The sequence below is a fragment of the Calonectris borealis genome, chromosome 1 (genome assembly GCF_964195595.1).
Source record: "Calonectris borealis chromosome 1, bCalBor7.hap1.2, whole genome shotgun sequence".
Taxonomy (NCBI): Eukaryota; Metazoa; Chordata; class Aves; order Procellariiformes; family Procellariidae; genus Calonectris; species Calonectris borealis.
The window spans coordinates 197,413,965-197,436,235 of NC_134312.1; the positions used below are offsets into that span (position 1 = coordinate 197,413,965).

At 37.1% G+C, this 22,271-nt stretch overlaps 1 protein-coding gene across 11 annotated transcripts in view; it reads right to left on the reverse strand.

The window, feature by feature from the left end:
• The window catches only part of PAN3 (poly(A) specific ribonuclease subunit PAN3), an 81,378-nt gene that overhangs the window by 50,999 nt on the left and 8,108 nt on the right, over positions 1-22,271 (reverse strand). For 7 of the 11 annotated variants that reach the window (XM_075139850.1, XM_075139851.1, XM_075139847.1 and 4 more), the window contains 4 exons: positions 16,632-16,753; positions 6,211-6,277; positions 4,402-4,472; positions 2,165-2,227 (listed from right to left, as the gene is read on the reverse strand). In XM_075139850.1, the coding sequence (XP_074995951.1) occupies positions 2,165-2,227; positions 4,402-4,472; positions 6,211-6,277; positions 16,632-16,753 (323 nt within the window). Of the gene's footprint in view, positions 1-2,164; positions 2,228-4,401; positions 4,473-6,210; positions 6,278-13,625; positions 14,680-15,756; positions 15,825-16,631; positions 16,754-22,271 lie in introns of those variants that run through there. The other 4 variants (XM_075139853.1, XM_075139848.1, XM_075139856.1 and 1 more) reach the window with 3 other exon arrangements.

Here is a 22,271-nt window from a genome sequence, read left to right on the forward strand (position 1 = left end):
GTACATTACAAAGTCTGTGCAGCCATAATTCTGCAGTTTACAGCACAGTAACATGACGTGCTGTTTGGTAATGACCCCTCAACTTCTCAGAACATGATTCACACTTCTGAGACGGTATTCAGGAGGCTATGAAACATGAAACAACTGTCAGCACATTTTCATTAAAGGTAAATACAGCAAGACCAAACATGGCACATGTGCCTTTTCAATGAACACCACTGAACAATATTAAGATCAGGGATCACAGGTGTCAAGACAGAGCTGGAGACAGGAAGCTGGAGAGAAATATAGCTTCCCAACAGGTAACAAAACTAGATGGAGGACAGGACACTCAAAAATAAACTAGCAATAGTTTAGGTCTTAAGAATTTGGTTTCCACAGGACCTGAAGTTAGCTTTATTGTTTTCTTTTAAAGTGAGAGGAGAAACTCTCCTTGTACTCATTAAAAAGCTTGCATTTATGCAGACTAGGCTTACAGACAGTCTTTTGTTTCAAAATTATTTTCTCTGCACATTTATTACTGCTGATCAAAGTATATGAATTAAAGAAGTCTGCTGTCCAGTCTCTTTTGCTGTAGATCTCCACAGAGAGCACTAAACAGCAGCACCCTGCTCTGGGTGAACTGCAGTCCAAATAATCTCTCCTATACTTTCCATTCTAATCTAGTTTAGAGTCTTTTGGTCCTGGCTTTTAGTCACCTAAAACCAATGGAAGGAGTTCTACAAAAAAATTCCTTTAAAATACATACAAAATAGCATTAAAATTGTATTGAAAGATGTTCACTACAGGATTTGGTTCACTCCTTGCAGCCTGTGGACTAACAGTGGTTCTCACCTTAATGGCCCTCCTCTAGGTGTGACTGAACAATTAAAAAAATAAAATGGAAATAAACCAATGTTAGGAACTTTTCAGAAGAGTTCAGTTTTCATGAGGATTGAAGGTATGAAAAAACAAAGTAAAATGTAAAAGCAATGCTTTTCACTACCCCGTAAGGCTGACCAGTGACAAGTAGGGAAACCCTTTAGCCGGGATTGGTGGCAACAGCCTCAGAACACATTTAAACAAAAGTTTCATCATAGATTTTCTTTTTAGTGCACTGAGCTGTCATTCCCTTAGCAACAGATTCTGATCAGTTATGTTGCATATGTTTTTATGAACTGTTTACCGGAACGACCAAAATGAATGCAAGCAGTCTTCCAACCAGATCATTTCAGGGTTTAGAGAGGAGCGTTTTTCTAGATAATGGCTAAAGCCAATTTAGGAAAAACACCCAAGAAGTTCAAGTTCAGAATGCCACCCTATTTTTAACAAGCATAACATGTATTTGAAGAAAAAAATAAAGTAAGTGTGACATCATTATTCTCAGGAAAGAGGGTTAGTCTATCACTAACTCTAGCTTTTGTTCCATGCTTCAATAAATCCTATTTGTGCATTGTAGATTAATACTTACCTGAAAATCTCTTATAGGAAATTCACTTTAAGGTTGCTTGTCTTACTGCATGTGGAGTTACAACAACCGGACAGTAAATCCAGAAGGTTTTACAGTTGACAGAACCTCCACCAAGGCTCCATCTACAGAAATACTTAGCTCCTTTGATTTCATTTTAAGTATCCTATAAAAATGTCTTTAAATAGTAATCTTAGCTTTCCTGAAATCTAAAATTGAAATGCAGTTTAATAATTTCTAAACAGAGAAGAAAACCTCGAGAATGTTCATAAAAATTCAAGGACTATGTTTACTTTTTAAACAAAAAATAGAACGTCTTTAAACATCAAAATAATCATAAGCAATGTGAATAGTCCAGTCACACTTAGTTTCAAAAAAGCTGCCTAATTAAAAAGCAAGGATATTCAGAATTACAATCATCAAGTCTTATCTTTAATATTTTATTGATATCAAATATTTACGTCCATATGGCTTGCCCATTGTTAAAGGGCTGCCAGAATAACACGATCAGCAATATCCAGAGACAACACAGATTAATAAACTTAACTTCCTTGCTTAACACAGCTACATATTACATGCTTTTACAGAAACTATTCACGGTTTTACACAACAAACATGCAGTTTTTACATAATTGCAAATAACTTCATAGTTCTAAATATTTAAAATATTGCAATTCTAATTTGTAAAGGAAAAGTGATTGCTCTTTATTCACTTACCAAGACTGTATTATATCTGTCCTCCAAGTCAGTGATAAACGAAGGAAATGCTGGTTTTGCCAGCTAGTTCAGAACAAACAAAACCTTAGCCCTGGGCTCTTAGCAAGAAAATGGAAAGTTTTTTTTCAAATAGTAGATGTTGTAAACTTCTACATTTGAGTTAGTCACCAAGGCTCCCTTTACAGTCAATGAACAGAAGCATGCGCTTCTAGAAGGCTCTCTATCTTGCATTACAGCAGGCATCAAGCACTGGCCTGATAAATCACATTGCTCAAGCTCTAAATAAACCCCAGTTACTGGGATGGGGGGAAATCACACAAGTTTTTAAATACCTAGCACTCAAGCATTTAGTGCTTTTGAGGAAATCACTTAATACAATTTGAATATTGCACTCAAAAAATACTAAAAATATTAAGAAACTACATTCATGACTATTTGCAATGTATTGTCTGGTAGTAAAAGTCAGCCAGTCACAAAAGTGTAATTAATTTCTCATAACTTCAGCCATCAATGTTTATCCACTTAAAGCAGTCACTCACTGACATCCAGTCTTTTCCAAAATACTTTTCTCAATGTGAGCTGAATGCTCCTTTAAGCTGCTCATCTCTCTCTACTGACTATAGAGGGAGCCTGGATGCCCAGATTTTAGACAGCTCGAGTAATATTAGACGAAAACTTCCCCATTACTGGTATTATTTAACAACCTTTTATGCAAACATACATTACAAAATAGCAGTCATAATAAACAATACATTATTAATATGCAAAGCAAAACACAAACATCTCTCAATTAATGCCAGTAAAGTCTGAAATATTAATTGGAAAAAAATCCAAGTCAATCAGTTTCACAGATAAATCTTTCTCTTGATACTATTTTAACAGCAAGTGGCTTAATTTGTTGATTTTTTTCTTGGGGAAAAAAGGGATCAAGTCAGAAAAGACTCTACATCAGTATTTGAGCTTTGAATTATTTGAGCTTTACACTCAAACATTAATCTCTTTCCATTTTCTACTGTTTTAATTAACTTTGAAGTAATTTCTAATATTAGAGGCAGTGGTCCTCTGGTAATACTTCTGTATGATAGTGCATTTTCTTTTGGTATGCTGTTTATATACATAAGCATACACTCACACTTGCACACATATATATAGTGCTCGCAGCCTGACTTAAAAAGGAATGTATGCTTATTTTCATTCTTACAATCCTCAGTAAGTGGATAAGGAAAAGGGCAATTCAGAGATTCCATGTAGTTTGGATACATTATAATATTAGGAAGTTAACATTCTACAACAGAATTTCATTTCAAGAAACATTAGTCTGATGGGCCAACTATGGTAATTATCTTTAAGCCCAATCTTCACCTGCAGGAATGATACAGAGCTCCTAACTGCCAACACACAAATGAAGCTCTATGAAAAGTCACAAGCATGCTGATGTAGCATGTTTTCAGGACAATGCATTATCAACTACAGGAAAGATCAGGATCATGTCGCTAATAAGAAGAGTAGTAAAACATGAAAGTCATCAGTAAAAGTAAAATCTGATAACTGGTTGGGACAAGATGTCTTTTTTGATACGCCACTGTTCACAAAAATGAGAAGGAACTCTGGTGTAACCAGATTTTTGTCTCTTATTCCAGCCACTGCGTTTGTAAGTGTATAACAGGAAAACACCACAACCTGTGTTGGCGCAGGTCAAAGGTCTTTGAAGATGCTTTCTAGCCCTCAGCAAAAGAAAGATTTCTCAATACTGATTAGAGAGGAAAAAAAAACCCAAACCCCAGCTTCCCAATAATAGAGTGTTTTTCAAAGTAAATGCATTTCAAACTCTAAGAATTACTTTCACATCATGTATAAACAAATGGGGGAATGATTCTTAAAGTATACAGAACTTGTTGCCATGAAAGCTTGCAGGTGGCTTGTCTTGTGCCTCAGTACAATAAAAATAATTTGTTTTCAAATTCAATGGGCTATGTCCTAATTTTCATATTCAAAGCATTCTTATAAACTTCAGTTTACAAGTGCTTGGAATATTTCTTAATAGCAGCAGCAGTCTGATCTGGTGTAGCAAAAATGAAGTAGTAAGATCTTATTTACATCAGCAGCAACATAGTAAAATAAATCTAGTAACATTAGAAGAACCATCCTTATTTCACATGGATTTCAAGTTATTCCAGATCATCCTCCCTGTCAACTCATATACAAATATGCTACTTAAAGAGTTAGTTGTTGCCTACCTTCCTCCTTTGAGACACGCTGAGGGCAGCAAAGTCATTAAACAAGGATGAATTTGGTGAAGTTAGTGGATCTGTACAAAGAATGTAAAACAACATGTTATATACCTCTAATATTAAAAAGAAATTTTACATTTTTTAACAATTCTGTATGGAAAAAATCCTTTTGACAAAACTAAGTTTAGCAACCACACTGCTAAAAAATACAGCATTTATAAGATTCTGTGCAACTGCTCAATTGAAATGGGGCTTATTAGCAGAAGTTAGTAAGTTTAATTGCTGTTGACATTATTTAATGTCCAGTTTCAAAGCCTTCCTCTCCAGTTACCTGAAGTTAGTAATTGTCTATATAACACAGACTTACAAATAACGATGTGGATCTTATTTGTCCTGTCACTGTTCTGCACAAATTTAAATCAGAACTAAAGGTAGCAAAAATCTACATTCTATTAGTAGCTTTTTATTGCTTTTTCTTCATTGCTATGCATCCCTTCCAGAGTTGAAGCACAAAAAACTGAATAACAATCACAGATGCAACTTAAAACTCCAAACTGCATGGGCAGAGCTGTCAAATTAGCAGATGACTGCCAGGTGTAAACATTGCTGTTTTGATGAAACACTTTCTTCAACATTAATCAATACTCCTTAAAGGGGTAATTCTACAAGTGAAGCACAGCTTGGGGTGGGGAGAGAAGAAAAGAACCTAAGGCACAACAGAATTTAAACTGGTTTCTTTCCTTCGCATGCATCACCATCACTATTTGGCCTGTCACAGTCAAACTCTGACTGCATTTAAAACTGGAGACCTCCACTGCCTTGAATAGCTAATTGTTTGGTGAGAAAAAAGAAGTAGAATAAATCACAAAACTTACTGGAAATTAACCAGGAGGAAGGGAAAAAACAAGACAAAACAAAACAACAAATTTCAACTTTCAAGCAAGTTAATTTTATTGTAGTTACTACCATGCTTAAAAAATTATAACCCTAGTAAGTAGACTGGCTGCACGGTCAGACATGCAAATCGATTTCTAGAACATCATTTACACAGTAATTTTCAGAGCAGAAATATATTTTAAATGTATGTCCCTGCCATAAGGGAGTAATATCCTTTTCTTTAAAGAAGTTAGTTTGACAGCTATAGCTGAAATAATCTGCAGTGCCTGTTATAATTTGGAAAGCGATTCTGACAAGTGCATTACAGAAGTTCAATATACCCTCCACAGTAATTTAGCAAGTATGTTGGCCTGCACTATGGAGACATTTTGTTTGGCTGAAAACCACATTCTCGTTAGCAGGGGAAAAAATAAAAGATGTAAAGTACTGTTTACAGGACAAAACTTAACCGATGATTTTTAATAAAGAATATGTGATACATTTCACAAAAACAGCACAGCCTAAATTTAAGAATAAAAACCTGTACATTCATTCCACACAATAACTTACTTGAAAAGCACAATAAAAAGCGATACTATTGTAGAGCAACATAAATGCTTATTTAAGCTATCAGTGCTTTACAGTGGATATCCAAACTAGCATTTTACTTGAAGCAACAATACCGATAATGATTTTTTTTTTTTTTAAGTTTTTCCCCACTGGAGCAAAGAAAAGGCTGAAAATTTATGAGTTCAGTAGCACTTCAGCTTTGGATTACAAGTAATCACACAATACATTACTGTTAAAAAATAAAGTTCTACTGCATCTCAAATCAAATCAGAGGAGAAAAAAAACCCTCCCTTAACTCTCAATTTTACTAAAGTGAATCTCTTAAATTTCCAAACATACTTCTATACATATTACTTTAAAAGTACTTACCATGGCCTGCGTACTGCTTGGCACTGTCATTGAGAAGGCTAGGGGAGCTGCTGCTATTTGTCATCCTCTGCAAAAATAAAAGACAAAACTGTACATGTAAAATAAAGCTGTAAAAGACTAAGTGAGAGCATTGTGGATGATATTTTAAAAGTTTTAAGAAGAGACTATGAAACCTGTGCTCATTCCCCACTTAATAAATACTCTAAGCAGACAGTGGTTTGTGGTTGACAAAAATGTTTAGTAAAAGAAAGCATTTTGCAGGAGAGCAATGCAAACCAAAAATGACTGTATATAAAACACTATCTTCATTAATTTCTTCTAATTTGGGAGAGTCTACCAAACCTATGGTTCTCTTCCTGTACATCGTCAAAATGTTAGATAAGCCAATTACTTCTCCTTTAAACATTCTTTCACACTGTACTCCTGAAACAACTCCTCCCTTTATTACACACTGTCATCACAGCATGACCCTTTTCCAATGAAAAATACTCAAATTAGTGTAGCATTTGACAGATTCTTTTTAAAAACAAAAGAACCTTTGGAGACCTTTCAGCAAAATCATGCAATTCTTTTAAGCCAGCAGGACATCTGAAACCCTCTCAATTCCTCCTAGGCTCTACCTGCTTTTCCTACATTTGTCTAGAGATATGGGCTAGCAATAAACTGGACTAAGTGAGGCAGTTCTGCTCTAAGAGCTATTACTGCTTTGATACAGAAGTTTAGAAGTGTCCCTCCTTACTCCTGCTTGTTATTTCCTTTGACCATTTTCTTCCTGTCTCCCAAAAGGAAGAAAAAGTGCGAGAAAAAAAGCAAGGCAAGGTCAGGAAGTGTTCTCCGTCACTAAATGAGACTACCAGTAATTTGTTAAAATATTCCCCGGCATGCTTGTGGCCCACATCAACCAGGACTCTCCCAGCCAATTTCCAGGCACTATTCAGCAGTGAAAAGGTTTGAGACCCCTTCAAATAGACAGTTTGCATGCAGCCTCTGCTTTACTGGGTGAGCATACACCAGCACAAACAGGCCATTTTGTGCCAGTTGGCCCTAAGCATCAAGTAAAGTTTCCAGGCACGTTTAATTTAGTAGTCTAGACACAGACTAAGACTCAAAACTGGTCACTGGAATTGCTCTTTATGCTTATATTTTTCCATGGCCAATCTCAATATTGGTGGCAGAGGGCAAGAAGCTTACTACATTATACTTCAATGCCATTTCATCCAATTCTTGACCAGAAAAGATGAATATTCTGGAGTATATTTGGCAAGAACAGAGGAGAACCAAGAGAAACTGGAGTGTTATCCAATATGGTAGAACTGTAAACCTACTGCAGTTCAAGTTTCTCAACATTTGCAGTTTTCATACTACCACTGACTTCACCAGAAGCTGCAGCTTTTAACACTTGTACCTAAAAGAACGAATAGATTGTGTAATGTTGTTTTTATGTGGAAAGCAAGTTGTAAAAAAAATAGCCTGCACTATTAGAACAGTAACTTGAAGAAAGTTTTGGTAAAATTTACGTACTTCAGCAGGTATCTTCAAATGTTACCCTCTCAACAATATGCTCAATCCCTCAATGCTTTATTCCCCCATGTATTATTTCCATTATCTGTGCTCCATTGCTACAGCAAGCTTTCTACAACCATTCAGGCTTCTCTTATACAACTCTTCACTCAGTACAAGTAGGTTGTACTACATGAAGCAGAACTATAAGACATACAGATGTCCTAGGACAATGGGTGTAATATATGTGCACACGTAAATACTATGTAAACCTTCAGCTTTTCCAAGACTTAAAAGAAGAAAGCTGTTTGCTATATGCTCTTTCCTTATTTTGACGCCATGTGTCTCATGTTCCTAAATATACTGAACTGACACTGACACAATGTAACTCTCACTAAAACAACTAATTATTTACACAAAAGGGATGCCTCTAGTGAAACAAAGTTTACTTATTTCTGCAAAACAAGGTAACACTTTGGGAGACCCACACTAAGTTAACAATCTTGCCCAAGTCCAGGATACTCACCCTTCTGCTCACCGTCATCAAAATAAGAATAAGAATACATGAAAAAAAAAAACAACTTCTGGATTATAGTAGCTCAACTATTCATACATATATTCCCTTCCTGACTAAAAAATGGAAAGAAGATAAATGGTTTTTCACAAATATTTAAAAAGCATCCCTATTATGCTTTTTATCCCTATTATTTTTTTTCTTGCATTTGATACATCCACACTGATCCTTGTAAGAGGAAGTGGTTTGGGAAGACATTTCCTAAGAGGAACCTTTCAGATTGGCACAAAATTTGTCCAGGCGTAGATAAAGAGAGTGTTAATATCTATTTATAACTCTCAGATTTTCATAATAATTCTAATGCAAAAGGTAATGGTCTATTGGAACAAGGATAAATATGATATTGAGATCTGGGTTGGTATCAAAGATGGTTAAGCATATGGCTTAACTTGGAACCAAGCACTTTTGTGCCATCAATATTCTACCTCTTCAAGTACAGGAGTTAAACATTCAACCATCAGACTTGCAATGTGAATAGGTGACTGTGATCATGAAAATCAGTGTTGATATGATCACTAAAAATCTATAGTGTGCGCAAGGGAGACAACAGATTGCAGTAGAATACATTGTTCAGGATTCTGAAAGCACAGTGCAAACAAAGCCTATGAACATCAACTGTGCTTTTTGCATAGTCAAGTCTTGTTCAAGGTGCAAACATATTTTACATGAACCAGGATTCTGAGAAACCAAAGCTTCTCTTACTGACCTGGGGCAGCTTTGCTTTATCAACTTTATCAACCTTGAATGACATTAAAAACCTCCACTCCACCACTCGCTTTCATGAATTTTTCATTTTGCTCACTTTTATTACACATGCACAAGCTTCTTACCCTAACATTATTCATAGAAGTCCTACATGTAATCAGTAAAGGATTTTTAAACTGTTTTAATGTTAAAATTTCTATCACACCCAAAAGCATTTAGTCTTAATGAAGGTTATTCCTGTATCTGATTTTTACCAAGTCAGGCTGAAAATGTCTTGAAAGAAAAAAAGAAAACCCAAGTACTATTTGTTATTTGTGTTTTCCGGAAGGCAGTTTTGATTTTAAATAGCACTTCTCAATCTCTTCTAATGGTGTTGAACTATGTTTCACACAAATTCAATTTCAAGAAGAATGCAATCATCAAGCCCAAAAGATGACAGTTCCAGAAAGGTAAGAGCAACCATTAACAGGAGAAGAAAATGAACTATTCATTCCTTTAAGCCTGCCAGGCAAGGAAAGCACACACATATGACAGTTTCAGACTTTTTTAGTACATCATGACTTTCATCATATAGAAGTTAATATAGAAAAACACTTTGTCATAACCAAGCACCACACCAATGTCACTCAGTTCCATATAAACTCCTTTTCTTTGCCTGCCTATTGCTATTATTTATTGAGGTTCTTCAAGCACTAGTTAAAATTCAACTAGGCTGACTGGCATACATCCTGCCCCTCTCCCTTTAAAGGAATTTAAAAAGTTGTTTCTGTTCACATCTCAAAAGAAAGCTACTGCAGAACAAAACTGTCACATTCATCCCCGTCCAAGGATTTAACCTGAGGCTTCAGTGTTAGAGTTCTTCCACTGTTGAACCTTCCACCAGTAACAAAATACAGACTCTTTAATTTCACGGAAAATTTGAGAAATAAAGTTTTTCAGAATACTGTGTTAATTCCTGGATATTCAAGCAATTAAGTTACAGGAGGGAACTATGTTCATTCAGAAGTTTTTACTTTTTCTTCAAGCACCAGGATTAATCAAAGTAACTCATCTCCTCTTAGTAAAAGACCGTGTAAAAAGGTACGGTGTCAAAAATGAAACTTTTGTGAAAGTGAATCATTGTCTTACCTAGATGTAAGATAGCCTATTGCATACTAAAATTTCCTGTTCAGAACAGCTGCAAGTTAAGGTATTTTTAAAAAAGTATTATTTTCACACAGACTTTAAGACAACACTGACAGCAGATCAACAGCATCACTGTAAAAATAATTTCCATAGTAGGTTGCTATTTTAATAATAGTTTTGAGGATTAGATACCTTTCACAGACTCACAGAGGGGTTGAGGTGGGAAGGAACCTCTGGAGGCCAATCGGTCCACCCCCCCTGCTCAAGCAGGGCCACCTAGAGCTGGTTACCCAGGACCACGTCCAGACGGCTTTTGAATATCTCCAAGGGTGGAGACTCCTTCCCTGGGCAACCTGTGCCAGTGCTCAGTCACCCTCACAGTGAAAGAGTGTTTCCTGACGTTCAGAAGGAACCCCCTGTGTTTCAGTTTGTGCCCACTGCCTCTGGTCCTGTCACTGGGCACCACTGAAGAGAGCCTGACTCAGTCCTCTTTGCACCCTTCCTTCAGGTATTTATGTACATGGATGAGATCCCCCTTCTCTTCTCCAGGCTGAACAGCCCCAGCTCTCTCAGCATTTCCTTACAGGAGAGATGCTCCAGTCCCCTCATCATCTTCATGGGCCTTCGCTGGACTCTCTCCAGTATGTCCATGTCTCTCGTATTGAGAAGCCCAGCACTCCAGGTGAGACTTCACCAGTGCTGAGCAGAGGGGAAGGATCACCTCCCCTGACCTGTTAGCAATGCTTTACCTAATGTAGCCCAAGACACCATCCACTTCCCTTTCAATACTTCCTTGGTGCAGTATGCTAGGAAGAGAATTGTTACGAGAAATATTTCCACATTCTAAAGGAATACACCACCTTGCCTCCACCCTTCAATGTTCAGTAGCAAAACCCAAACTTATGGCTGCACTTAAGACAAGTTTGCTTTCCCTTCATCTCCCTCCACTAAAGTATGTAGTTACAAAATTCTCATCAAAATAGAGGATGAATAAAGCTTTGCTGCACACAATTAGATCTAATTTTACATAGCTTATGTTACAAGACTTATCTTAAGTGAGGGTTTTTGATTTCTTCTCTACCATTTCTTTTCCCCAAAATACATAAGAGATGGCATTTGTTCCCTATGTCTCCATATTCCTCGCCCTAACCCTGAGAAAATAAGCACTTTCCTCAGGTTCATTCCTGTGCTAAGTATGTTATCTCAAAATGTTTTGTACTATGTCTCAAGCTATTCCCTTCATCTTAAAACTGTTCTACTGGAACTATATTTCAGAATATTTCGTTGTAATTTCTAGAATAATGTTGATTGGACTATAAAAGAAGTCATCCTGCAAAATCATGAGATTGTCACAACCAAACAAATCATTGTTTAGTTGTCAGATTCTGTGACCTACAAAGGGTGATACCTTTAGCTTTCTTTTCTAAACAATCCAAAACTTGTTTTCCACAGTTAGCATATTTGGCACCATTTACAGCATGTCCCACTCACAACTGTTTGAACTAAAGCAACTGGATTTCTTCAAAAAGCATTATGTAAACAACTGCATAATTTTATATTTAAAATAGCACGTCTGTAGTTCTACTCAGTTCTCAACAGTTAAAAACTGAAGACATTTACAAGCTTCTGTGCTATAAGGAGAGTTTTATTACTCTACTCTTGGCAGATGCAGCAATGGGAACAAAGGTCTTTGTGTTTATTCAGCTGCAAGGCTTTGAAGTAAGCATGGTCTCTGCGTCTCAGGCTTTTGAAGAACACTTAGTATACCAACATTAGCATGGTGAAAACAAGTAAGACCAATTCTTCTCCATTGCTTGGCCCTGCCAACTTTAATACTGAAGACTGTTAGGTCCTTTTTTATTTTGATTAGAGTGATCAATTGAAAAGTTGTGATTCTTACTTTCTATATAACCTGCAGTCCAATGGAAGCCATGTAGTAATAAATCTCATCCTATCAAAATAAGGAAATTTGGATTTCTGTGAAGTAACATACATGAAGACACCTTCTACTGTTTTATGCTCTTACAACCAAATTTCTCAATTCTCATATGGTATTAGAAGTTTTAACATCAAGGTACTCCTCTGCCTCATCCTGCTGTAAATTCCCCGAGATGATTCACATATCCTTTTACCATCCCAACATAATACTGCTAAAGCTCTTTCCGGCACCACCTGTACCTTTGATCAAGCCACGAATTAGTCAAAGGGCAGCACTAATGCCAGAGGAACAGAGACACCAGCTAGCCAAGTGGCACACGCAGAGCGACTGAACAAACAGCCAAGCATCAGAGGCATCCTGGCCAGCCAGCTCCTGCCTCCTCACTGCTGGGAAAGCCAAAAGCAATGAGCTGCTTCTTGAACAACACCTCTGACTGTCTCTTGGCTGCTGCTATGCCAAAAAGAGAAAGAACAGCTTCAAGGACAGCATGCAGCCTGTGGGCCATGTGTTGTGCAGGCCTGCTCTGTTATTAGTTAGAGAAGGAGAAAACAGAAAATATACGCTTTGATAAGCTGGAAGCCAATACTGCTAATGTAGTATATGAAAGCACATGCAGATTCAGGGAAGAAAAGACACATGAAACAAAACTGTATTACGGGAAAACGCAAACCAATGAGGACAGGAGACTATAAATCAATAGGTAACTAGTTAGTAACAACGGAAGAGGCCAACAGTGGGCAATGAAAGGTTGGCTAACAGCAAAGATCTTTGAGGTAGGAGGAGTGGAAGGATGAGTCGAAGAGATATTTTTTCAGAAAGGAAGAAAATAGAAGAATTAGAGCCATGGCCACTTCAAAAATCCTGCCTCTTCCCAACTGTACCAAGGATTTTTACTCTTTTTCCACTGCAAAATGAGCATTGCCATTAATTGCGTCTTCACCACTAATCTAACCCCAATGAGATGTTCTGGATCTCGTAAAATATTCTTCAACATATACAAATGAAATCTCCAAGTCAGAAATATCCGTTCTGCAGAAATGTTGACCACTAGTCACCTACATTGTTTATGATGAAAGAAGCACATCCCCTCCCCAATTCATCATGATACAATCCACTTTTACTTTCCTTCCTTTTGCTGCTTACTTAACACCGTAACACAGATTATGCACTGCACATAAAAACATGATGATTGCAGAATATGGATATAGCTTTGCTTGAGGCAATTTGGCTCCATTACATATGTGTTATAACACAATACACATAACATACACAATAACACAATATACACAATAACATACTATTTTCAACAAACCTCAGTTTTATTTGCTGCACATAACAAATACATTCTGGAAATTAATTAGGAATAGTCAGGAAGACTCATCTACTGAATCCCTGATGATAGTGTTGGAAAGTATCTAGTGAATAAAGCACGGACTGCAGAAAGATCATCTCATGGTAAAAGAAAATGAGTGTTACCCAGAAGAGACTGACTCTACTATCTTTGCTAGATTGAGGCCAGTTAGGCAACTTGAACCAAGCTTTCTACAGGTGGTCATTAACTCCACTCCTCACCTTCCAGCTGTACAGGTTAGTTCCAAAAACTCTGGGGTCTCTAGTTTGCCAGCACTGTTGGGGGCGTTTTTGTTTAATTGCCATCCTTTTTCTTCCCATGCCTCTATAAAATGCAGATTACTTTCTTCTTTCACAAGGAAGGTGTTCCACCAAGTTGGATACAATAATCGTAACCTGCACAGGAAAGCGCACTGCCAACTAACAGTCTTCACGAAAAGGATGTGAACAGCATGCAGGAGTAACCCATGGCACCGTAAGATGAACACTTAATTGACTATCAAATGGATGCTCATTATGCATGCACCACACATCTTGTGTCCTAAGGAAGTCCCACTTATAATTTTTCCACTGAAAAAATTATACAATGTTATGAAGAACACATCTCAATATATAACCTCAAGGTTGCATTGGCAACCTAAACTTAACATTTCTTAACATCCAACTGTATCTTACTAGTGTTTTTCTAGCAGTGTGTTTATTTGCATGTTTGTGCAATTTCCCAATTTTAAAAAACAAGCTGAAAAATTTCCTCGTATTGCATCACTGATGCATCTATTTGTGAACTGCACAGATCCACCAGAGATGACTAAGTAACGCATAGATGGAACTGATGTTTTCATCTGCAAAGCAAAACTGAGAGGCTAATGAGATATTTTACAGAAGATTTCTGATGTTTCATCGATGGCAGAACACTACATTTTCAGTATCTTTAGTTTGATTCAAGGACTTGGAGAGAAATAGGCACATGGATTTGTTCTCTCCACCCTACTTTGCCGCAACTTTGCATTATACCAACTTGTTTCTTTGTCCCAGCTTCTGTGGGGTTTTTTTTGTGCAATTCCAGTCCCCATTCTGTGAGCGTCCCACCAACATCTCCTCTCGGCTTCAGTCCCTTTGCTCAGTCTTTCCAAGCTCCTTATCCACTTATCTTCAGCTCAGTTTCTCTAAGCCCACAGCATAAGTCTCTTTTCCCTTATACACCCCTTTGCTCCAATTAACACAGATGCAGCTCTCTTTTTCATTAAATACAGATCCACTTCCATGCTGCTTCAGTCTGAAGTGGAAGAAAAGGAAGGAAGGAAACAAAGCAGATCAGCATTCCTGCTCGGAGTTCAGGCAAGGCCTAGATTAGGCCAGAGCTGTAACTGTAAGAATATACTCAAGCTGGAACATGCCAATGCAGACTACATCTTTGGGAAATTATCTAACATCTAGGAAGTCTCCAGTGTGTCTATATAAACCAGTTTTGCAAAGGTTTAATCAAGTGACAAAATCTGGGCAAATTTTCAGAGAGAGAGCAAAAGGTATATCCTTGACACAACCAGCAATCTATCAGATTTAAAGTCTCCGTTCCAAACCATAAAGCATTAGTATTATTTAAAGTAAGTGTCACTAAGATTTTTCCCTCGCCTTCTTCTCCAAAGGGCTGAATGACATGGAAAAACTGCATTCCAAGTGGCTAAACTTTGTCAGTATGGACTTAATTTAGAAGCTGACACACAATCAAAACAGACAGCATTACCAGCTTTACCTATGCAAACAAGAACTTAAATTACACGATTCAAAGGAAAAAAAAAAAATAAGAATGCTTTTTAAACTGTAGTTTAATGCCTGTAAGCACTTTCTTAACACTAATGAAACCTTTTTTCAGAAGTAATTTTCCTTAGCCTCCAATGGGTAAGAGGCACATCAATTTCTTCTCTTTTCTCAAAGAGAAATGTAATGCCTTGACTGTAATCTCACAGGCATTAGTAAAGTATTTTAAAAAATCCTATAAGCATTCATGTTAGATGCACGCCTTATTGTCTTTCTAGAAGAAACAGTTATAATTTAAAATTTGTGTTTAGAAAGACACCAGTGTTGCTGAAGAATACAGTTTAAGGATACAAAACATAATGACTTTGTGCTAAAAGGATAAAATTATATGATCTCAGTGATACCAAAATTTGTAACTTCCAGCTTCAATAGTAGGATCAGAGGTTAAAATTTTTCTTTTTACATCATGCATCATTGTCAGTAATAAACATTTCCATAGTGTCACAATTCTGTTGAATGAGAAAATCCAGCCTTCTTGAAAACATGCAGTAAAAAAAAGAAAAGAAAAAGGGGAACACACCTAATTATTTCCCACCTTTTGCTGAGTTATTTTTCAATCCATAATACAGCCACAACTGAGATCAAAGTAAGCTCATAAGGAGAGTTTCCTTGATATAAAAGAAGAGAGTTGTTGTCAGGACTCAGTGCGAACTGTGTTTGACTTGTGCTCTCTTTCATTTACCAGAAACTGGTTTGTTAAACCTTTGAGTACAGGGAGAAACTGCCTTCTTTTCAGCTTTTAAAAAGCATAACAGTTTGAGGGAGTTATTATAGTACTTCATGTGTTAATTCAATAGATACTCATTTCAGTTTTAATTATTAATTAGGTTTTAAATATGACAGCCTTTTGCTGTAAATTTTGCATAATACTACCTACACAATAAATTCCACCTCATGGGAGTTCCTATGCCAAGATCTACAGAACACTATAAATACAAGAATTTCAGAAGATTTTAATGTGAATTCAACATCACTGAACGCCACCAGAGACTGAGTTTACAAATTCTGAAAATTCAGCCTAGTAATTTACAGGTTTGACAGTTCACAGTTTGCCTCAGTGACTTCTGATCTTTGAAATGTTTCAAAATCTAATTTTTATATATTTAGTAAAAGGCTATCAAAATAAGCTATAAGCCTAAAGAGAAATCTAGGCACGACAAACAGAAAGTTAATATATGTGGCAAAGCCCAACGAAACAGCTCAGATAAGTGCCAATAAAAACAGACTAATTTTAAAGCAATGATACTGTTTCATTTCCATTTGCAAGATTAAAGTGAGTATATACTCTGTATATTCTACAAGATGACACATACCAGAAGGCTCCTTTTTTCCTGCCTCTTGAACAGTTTTCCCTTCTTGGTGTAATGCCAGCCAGAACTAATGAAACACTACACAATTCACTGCTATTACCTGCATCATGGGATACTTTGTTTCAGCGGGACTTCCAAATCCATTAACGCCAATGAAGCTGGTGCTAAAGTAGGAATCTGTGAGACTAGCATCAGCTAACCCACCGCCATCTATTCCGGGAACTAAAAGAAAAAAGGAAAAGTGTTTCAGAAAAAATTAGTTTACCATGGGTTTATTTGCTAATATCTCTCCCATATTTTTTTTTTCGCAGGGGGGTACAATAGGAAAAGGTTGGTAACACTATTTCAAACCTATCTTCTCAGCAAAACAACTAAAAACATATTAGTGCACAGAATGAATAAGAGACTTCATGAAAGAGGTTGCTAAATGACAGTGTATGCAGCATGAAGTTACCGCACAAATGCGGAAAGATGCAGAAAAGTAAGAAGTTTTGACAGAAACGATGAGGAGTTTGAACTGTAGAAACAAGAATAACAAGGCAAGTAATGATATCAGGAAGAAAATAAATCAACTAAAAAAAGCTAGAAGGCAAGCTTATTTTAAGAAAACCCGTATTCTTGCATATAAATCTTGAAAATATATCTGTCGAGTAGAGTTTTTAACTGGATGTATGGCTTCTTTTAAAGGGTAATACACAGAAAATGTACATTTAAAAATATCTCAAGTCCTTTCACACAAAGCACAAACACTTTAAAAGCTTCCTTAAGAGCATAAGACTATTTTTATTATCTCATACTTCATAAAGTGGCAACAATTTCATGAAATGTGGCCAAAAAACCCTTTTGGACTGAAAGCAAGTGTGAAGGATGTAAGAAGAAATTAATCCCCAGACTAGAAACAAGGGCCTTGACATACAAGCACAGTACTTTAACCACAAATAAATGAATTCAATACTATGAGACTACAGAGAACAAGAAGCAGTTATAATTAACACAAAACAGTCAAGCAAGTATTACTTCGATAACAAAAAAAGAGTTTACAATGGTATACAGGCTATAGTTCAAATTAAGCTTCCACAAAAATACCCACAGCAAATTATAAAGACACTAATCAGTATGGCCAGGCCACTGCAAGCCAACAGGCATGAGTAACTGGTAGCTCCAAGGTAGGAAGGCACACATCCAACTCAGAAGAACATCCTGTACCAAACTATCCGACTTGAACTTCTGGGAGGACTCGCAGCCAGCCGGTGACACCTGGAAACAACTTCCTGATCCTACTCCTCAAAGGAAATAAAATGCGACTTTGTGGCAGAGCTAAAGGAAGGCAGATTATCACCCTCAAATTTCATCAGAATCAGAATTTTCCCTCCAAAGGAGACTACATAACCTGGTGAGCCATTTCCATGCTGTAGGCACAGGAAACAGCAAAAGAAGTACAGCCGGATGAAATCATAGGAAGAGCTGCAAGAGGAAGATGACTAGCAGCATCCATACTACAGACAGATGGAAACACTGCCCAGCTGCACTCCCTGAGACTGGAGTTGTGTGAACTAGCCAACCAGGGGTAACACCAACAGCACCTCAAATGAAGAGCTCTAAGCGGAGAGAGATCAAATAAACCGAATACTTCAGTTGCAACACAGATCTGCTTTGCAAGAGAAAAAGATTCTTACAATATCGCTGACAAATCTAGAGCATTACTTGTATGCTCTGCAGGTTTGAGGGAGACACCTAAGGAACTTTAAAGATGCTAATTACTAATGAATTGCAACATGTTGTTTTTTTTTTTTTTAAAGTTTTAAAAGTTAGCTAAGAGAATAGGAAAATAAAACTCCCTCCACTATCTATGCCCTAGATCCTCCTTCATAAGGAACAGCCACTTCAGAAGTCCTCTTGCTACATCCCTAAAAAAGACAAAGCTTTTTTGCTTTGTCTTTTAAACATCTGTCCCTCTTTTGCCTTCATTTGGGAAATTTACATTCAAAAGCCTAGGAAAAGTATTGTATGGTTGAATTATAGTATCAGGGAAAATATTAATGTCTGCAGTAACGCCAATTACTGTCTCATCCTACCTGCTACAGTCAGTCCCTAACTCACACTGTGAAGGTTAGCATTTTAACACAACCGTTTTCTGGCATCATGAAAAATACTACAACTCTCTCATACAAGAAAACCCAAAGACAGCAAATCCGCATTTAATTATGAGTAGTTTCAGTCTAGTTTGCCCATAAATTATTCAGGGTTCACACAGTGTTTTTTACTTATTTTAAAAATGCACTTTCAATATAGCTTTCTCTGACTGCATTTCGGCCATTACCAAAGACTGCTGCAGTTTTTATGCTACATCTTGACTGTAAAAGAGCAAGAAAAACTGTTTAATTTCCAGGAACAACTGTCATTTCAAGGTACACTATGTAATTTTAGCAGTATATCTGCTATTTCATCTTATACTTCTGTCACAAACTCCAGATTTTATCTAATTTTTAACAAACTAGCAAGCGACTCCCTCAGATTACACCATCAGCTTTACAAATCCTTCAGCCTCTGTTCAAGAATTAAGAAACAGCCGATTCTTTCTGCTTCTCCCACCGCTCCTCACTATGCTAGAGTCACTGTGAGAACCCACATACCTTCATTTCTCTGTTGGACACATACAGTTAATGAACAAAATCCTCAAAACTGGAAAGAGGCAAGTGAAAGCTTGCCAATTTTGCCACATTCAGCAGTAAGGCATGTGAATAGCCCCCTCAGTGTGAAGAAACACCAGAGCTGACCTCCAGTAACTCCAGACAGACTGGTACAGCTGCAGTCACCCATTCTCCAAACAAAGCACTGGCACCAGTGCAGGTAGCCTTGCTAGGGCACAAATACAGTACCAGGTGCTCTGTTCCTAGTCTGGGTGAAGCATCCTCAGTGCCAGGCAGCTCAAGCTGCAAGCAGGAGCAGACTTGAGGCAGCAACCCCAGAGCTGAGCAAGGCTGAAGACACTGCTGGGAATGACAAAGTTGATCTTTTGACACTGCTGCCTTTCTACTGCTGGTATTTGCTATGCAAGCCTATCCAAACCACTTACAGCTGCTCAAAGCTACAATGTAGGCTTTCTATTGACACACTGATATCTAACTGGGCACTCCAGATAGCAAAAGCTACTCCAGAACATTTTCTTTTATCTAGCTGTATGAAGACCATCTCTCTACTGCAGTGCAATGGTTTGGCCATACTGATCAGCCTCCTGGTGCCGTTACTACAAATTGCTCTACTCCAGTGCTGATCCACCTTTGTACCACTCAATTCTACTAGTACCATAGCAATTTCAAGATGGCTTTCAACTATGAGGCTTTCTATTGTCCTCTTCCAAAGGGTCTAGAAACACACCTCCAGCAGAGGGACCAAGACCACAAGAAAACATATTCTGCAGGAACAATCAAAAGAAAACCATCAGAAGTAAGCTCAGTGGAGCAGAGGGCGGTTTTCTTGGCAGTAGCTCGTATTCAGAACGGCATGCTCTAGAAGTGTTAAGTATAACTATTGCCTTCAAAAGAAAACTCAAGACTAGCTTCCTTAAACTAGCTTCTTTAAACTAACTTCCCTATAGTAACAAGCAAGAAAATTAAGACTAAACAGAAAAGACGCAGCTTACATAGGTACAAAGAAAAAAAAAGTAATTCCTGCATTGCCTATAGAACCAAAAAAGTGTTCACTACGTACTCCATTTCTGTACAAAGAAGGGACATTCAGCTGTTACAGAGATGAAAGCTCAGCAAATACCTAAACAGCCAAGGCAGTTTTACTCTATTTGGCACCTGGCCTTCTCCATGAGAAGTAGAAGGTTTTTATCCTCCTTCTGCCAAACATTTGGCAAATCATAAATTCTCACTTGCTTCTGGAGGACCACAGTAGTTCAGAGCATGAAAAAAGGAAAAGTGATTTATCATAAGCAATCCACAGGAGAAGGTCTTCAGAAATAGGCACACTTCACCACACAAGCAGTCTGGTATAAAAAAAAAAAAATAGAAGTCTAAACGGGAAAGGGAAGATCTTAGTCCTTATAAAGTCTTTATTCTCATGTGTTTACTAATTTACATCAGACCCTGCATTCGATTTGTCTGTCCGGATCTTTCCTATATAGCAATTGCAAGCACACACTTTCAAACACTCTGCACATAGCACTATTAGAATGACAAATAAAAAACTTCTAAGGTTTATGTCGTCTTCTCTTTTAAAGCATTGATTATAACTTTAAGTAAGTTTAGACAATTTTAGGAAAGTCTTGAATTGGCTATTTTTGCCAAAGCAACATGCCCTTCTCTTGTGTAACAGTACTATCCATGCATTGAAGTTGCATATATTTTCAATGGGCTCTTCCTTGGAGAGAAGCAACAACTTCCTTATAGAAGTAGAAAGGTTGACTAGGCAGGTCTGAGAAGAAAAGATGGATGTGCAAGGGAACAACCAGGAATCCAGTGGGGGGAAAAAATGCTACCACATTATGTAAGCACATATGTGAAAACAAGAAGAAATTTCTAAATTCCATGAATATTAAAGCCAGAAGTTACATCCTGGCAATTCTGGAAAGAAATTAAATAAAACATCTTGAGAAATTCAGAAGACGTTTTCTACTTTTTATACACACATTATCTAATAATTTTTTGCTTGGTGAGTAACACTGCAGCTTAATGTGACAACTGCAATTAAAAATAAATATCTTCTTATATAATTCTTCTCCCACAGAATTTTAGCAGAAAGTAGGCTTCCCGTCAGATGCAGGCACCAAAGAGGAAAAAACACAGATAGTTATTTTTGCCTTAGTTATTACAAACACATTTTTCAGGAACAAAGGATCTCATCACAGCCCCAGTGCTTGAGTACTACTGCGATGAACTCAACACACATGCTTCAACCACAGAATCAGTGGGTTTCGGTTGGTTTTAGTTTAATGCTCGTCTTGTCTAATATTAGCACTATCTGAATACTAATACTAACACTATCTGAAAAGATGGCGTTTCTGATATTTTCATTCTAACATTTTACTAACAAGTAAACAAATACTGTAATATCCTATACTGCTCCTTTTATGAACTTAGTATCAGCACTGATCATCTCAGAAACTGTTCGTAATATAAAAAAGGATCCTTTACAGTAATGTGATATATTGCTCCAAAAACGAATGGGCTAAAAGTAAGATCACAACACATTTTTGTTGACGTATTTTTTAAAACAACGATTTAAAGATTTCTGGCGAGGTAATAAAATATGGATTGAAATCATTCATTTTGCTATTATCACTGCTTTAAAAACTGTACTACAATTATTTTTATGCTGGGAAAAAAGTTTATATAGAGAGGTAATCTTGATTTAAACTCCCAGCAATGCAACAGTGCAGGCACTTTTCACCTCAACACAGCTTGGTAAATTGAATCATAGGTTCATTGCATACATGTGCATACAAAGGACAAGGTGTTATCTCAGCTAGATATAAAGCAGTAAAAACTACAGTGCCATACCACCGGTGGAATTTTACACAGAGATAGCTATCCTAATATTGAGACAAGAACAATAAAACTTTTATACAAAGCCTATCTATGGCAAGTCATTTAAGACTTGTGTCCTTTTAGTCTCCTAGATGCACCAAGGTGTCAGAGGAGCTTATACTTGTCCTACTTTGTTTTCTACTGACATGTTTGTATCCAGAAATAATCACGTGCTTGTGATGCTAACCTCACCTGTACACTTCTGT